Raw genomic sequence first — 3,893 nt, forward strand, 5'->3', positions numbered from 1 at the left:
TCCTAATTTAAACGGAAATCGAAAGTGCGAATTTCGGTTCCCCCAGTTTGGCGCTAGAAGGAGGGGGGGGGGTACAAATCAATCTAACTCTCAACCACATCACGCTCAACCAGACATGTCAACTGACGACGCGGATAAAGTGCAGACTCCTCTTAACGGAAGCAGTGGCACTGATCTCCACCCTCCCGCAGTGGACGTATCCGTGGCCAACGCACCAGCCAACGCCGCGGCGCTCGAGGAGTTTAAAAAGATGTTCACCACCTATGAAAAAAGGTCGGAAGAACAGGACAAGCTCGTGAACACCTTGACCAAACAGGTCGAAACCTTAACGGCAAGGACTCGAGCAATCCGTCCCCGCGGAACCATGAAATTTTGCGGGAAAAGACTCGACTTCGCAACCCCATTCGACAGGCCTGGAACATCGCGGGAATGACCTTCGGGCCAAAACCCTGGCGAAACATCCGCTGCCGAGAAAAGGAACTCTGAGAGTCCTCCACCTCCCGCAAAGGGCTCGGAGGTTAATAAAGTCGAGCACGTCGACTTGGATCCCAGCAACATCTCTAACGATACTGAGGAGGACACTGACAGACATCCAAGAAGAACCAAAAGCCGATCGGCTCGAGAAAGCTCCCCGTTCGACAAGCTAATGACATAAGAGGAGGAAAACCTCTACTGGGTCGAACATGAGGAGCTGGCCGAAAAACAAACCGAGATCACTCGCAGTAAACGCCGACAAGCTCGAAAATCTGCTGACGAGACGTCGGACATTGGCGATCTTCGCGATTACATCACCAAAACTGCAGCGGAAGTAAGGGCTATGAAATCCCAGATCCATCACGCTACCAGTGCTGCCCCTGAGATCGATAGACTGCTCGAGGGGGCTCGGAAGATGCCCTTCACCTCTCGCATCTCCGATACGAGGGTATCTGACCCGGGAAAAATCAAAGTACCAAAGTATGATGGTACGACTGATCCTAAAGCGCACCTTCAGGCTTTCCACATCACGATGGAAAGGGCCAGACTGAAGGATAGCGAAAAAGACGCCGGCTACTGCCGTCTATTCGTCGAGAATTTGGAAGGAGCGGCGCTCAAATAGTTTGCACGCCTTAAGCGAAACTCTATAGGAAGTTTCCGACAATTCGCATCGGAAATTATCAAGCAATACACTATGTTCATAGATAGAGAAACGTCCGATGTCGACCTCTGAAGTCTGTCCCAGAGGGAAGACGAACCCCTCCGCGAGTTCATAAGCCGGTTCAAGCTGGTGATGTCAAGGGTTAGCGGGATAAGCGAAAAAGTGGCCATAGACGCACTCAGAAAAATGCTCTGGTGCAAGTCGAAATTTAGAAAATGGATGACCCTCGACAAACCGCGGACGATCCAAGACACTCTCCACAAGGAAACAGACTACATCATAAACGAAGAGGAAACGAAAGTTTTGTCGCAAAAGTATGTCCATCACGAGGGGGAAGAACTCCAAGAGGCGCATAACTACGCGATCAATTCGGATCAAGGCCGAACCACGGGGAATACATGGACTCGCAATCAAGGATATGACAAAAACACGTTCTGCGAGTTCCATCAGTCCCGAGGACATTCCACGACTAACTGCAAAGTCTTGGGAGCGAGGTTGGCCACGAAGCTACTAGCTGGAGAACTCTCCGAAGTAACTAGCGTCAAAGATCTCATCCTCGAGACCGATCGCCCTCCAAAGACGGACATGAATCCTCCCGCGGTGAATACCTCTCAAGGAAACCAATTCAGGGATAAATGTGGAAGAAGACCGGACGACAAAGGAAACGATAACAATCGTCGCAGAGTCAACATGATCATCGGAGGATCGCAGTATTGCAATGACACAGTTTCAGCCATCAAGGCTAAACAGCGGAAGGCCGAATCAAGTGCAAACTGGCATACGTGGTCTCCTCCCCAAGATGGTCAAAGCCACTCGATAACTTTCACGAAGGACGAAGCCGGCGGAATCGATCTACCTCACTGCGATCCACTCATCATAGATCTTGTCATACAAGATCTGGAAGTTGGGAGAGTCCTCATCGACACGGGAAGCACGGTTAATGTTATCTTCCGTTACACTCCCAATCGGATGAACATCAAAACTCAGCACGATTCCGAAGTCGACACTATGACTCAACCGGAGAACCCAGACAAAAACGTCGACCATGCCACAGTATTCACGATTAAGGCGGTCAACACGGCTTCAACCACCGAGTAAGAACACTCGCGGCATAAAACAGAACTACGAGATGGTTTGATCCTCGAAAGGGGTACGTAGGCAGCTCGTCAAAAGACGAGTTCAGCTATCCCCCTCTCTAAAAAGGGGGGAGAGTGGGTGCGTATACTCGTATACTCCCACGTTTTAAAGACAATCATTGTAATCGAGTTTTTTAAAACTTTTACTACAATACGCATTTTTCGAGCTCTTACACAAGAAAGTCTCAGGACACGCTTAAAAATAAAAATACGCATTAGAGTCTTGTCAACGGCCTTATCTGGCCAAAATCGCAAAGCCATCATTCTTCAGCACCTAAAATATACGTATAGTCTTCGAAACAACTGCGAGACGTCGCCAAGTTAAAATTCGAAACTCTGCAAACAACTGTCCGAACGCGACCATAAAATCTCAACGAATATCCACCACCCGTTCGTCGATTGGCCCCGACGAACACGCCAGCTGTCTTAAGCAAACGCAACCTGATCATTCTTTTGATCCTCGAACATCCAACACAAGGATAATAGCTCGCTGCAAAAAAAAATCCGAAATTTTGGTTTATCACTTATAGTTGGCTTAAAAATTGTCTATGGAGAGGTGTTCGATTCGCACCATACAAGTCATACAAGGCGAGAACCTATCGCGGACTTTGAATCGGTACGAATCATGTAGAAATCGCAACAGGAAAATCGATAGCCGGCTAGTCACCGCACAAACCTTAAAACCGAGAGTAAACCTAGGTCTTGCCCTAAACCCATCGCATTGGTCTCTAACATCTCAAGACATGATATCTAAAAAATAATACGAGATCCTAAAACATGTCTCTCCGTTCATATCTTAACGTTCCCGAAAGTTCATAAAAATTGTTTATGAGACGACAACTCATGTTTGCTTCAAACACACTCGAAACAAAGTAGATCAAACAAACATCTGTTACATATATAAAAACCGCATAGCGGTAGGGATTCAAAAGCCACCAACGGCTAGTCCCGATAAAGATAAAAGCGGCAAAAACAGGCCCATACAAAGTTTAAAGGCCACACTCGGCCGGACATACTCGGTCACATCTACAAGATAAAGGGAAATCCTCTTCCCGACGAACGCTCACTTCACCTCTCACGGATCAAAGTAGAAGTTCCCAGACAAGGCAGCTCCAAATACATCTGCGGGACGGTCCACTTCCTCGCCATCACCAGCAAATTCGGTCGTGGTCTCTACGGTATCAGGAGAGACCGGGACGGGATCCCAGAATCCCTGAATCATCCCGTCGATCGGGGCAATGAGCGCCTCAGCATGGGCATGATCCTTCATACCACCTTTCATGTCCCTCATCTCCTCCTCGAACACGTAGTCGTCCGCCTGCGTTTTCCAAAGAGTCCCAACCGAACCACGACACTCACGGTAATCACCCACTAAGGTGTAAGCGTCCTTGAGGTTCCCGTACTCAGTCTGGAACTGAGAGGTGCGACACCTCATCACCTCAACAATCTCCCTCTTACCCTTCTGTTCCGCTCGACGAACAGCCCTCTCATTATCTCTAGCGAGTTTTGAATTTCGTTCCAAAATCTCGTTTTGCATACGAGCAAGGTCCTTCTCCGCTTTAAAGCGATAAACCATGGCTTCCCTGTGACTCGCCTCAAGGGCCGAGCCGAGCGAGTTCAGG

General features: G+C 48.6%; 1 protein-coding gene across 1 annotated transcript; it reads left to right on the plus strand.

Moving 5' to 3' along the window:
* Positions 1-1,267: 1,267 nt before the first annotated feature.
* Positions 1,268-2,233, plus strand: LOC106314636. Its single transcript, XM_013752478.1, has 2 exons — positions 1,268-1,811; positions 1,863-2,233. Exons 1-2 carry the CDS (start codon positions 1,268-1,270, stop codon positions 2,231-2,233), a joined length of 915 nt encoding a protein of 304 aa, XP_013607932.1.
* The last annotated feature ends 1,660 nt before the right edge of the window (positions 2,234-3,893 follow it).

The sequence above is a fragment of the Brassica oleracea genome, chromosome C9 (genome assembly GCF_000695525.1).
Source record: "Brassica oleracea var. oleracea cultivar TO1000 chromosome C9, BOL, whole genome shotgun sequence".
Taxonomy (NCBI): Eukaryota; Viridiplantae; Streptophyta; class Magnoliopsida; order Brassicales; family Brassicaceae; genus Brassica; species Brassica oleracea.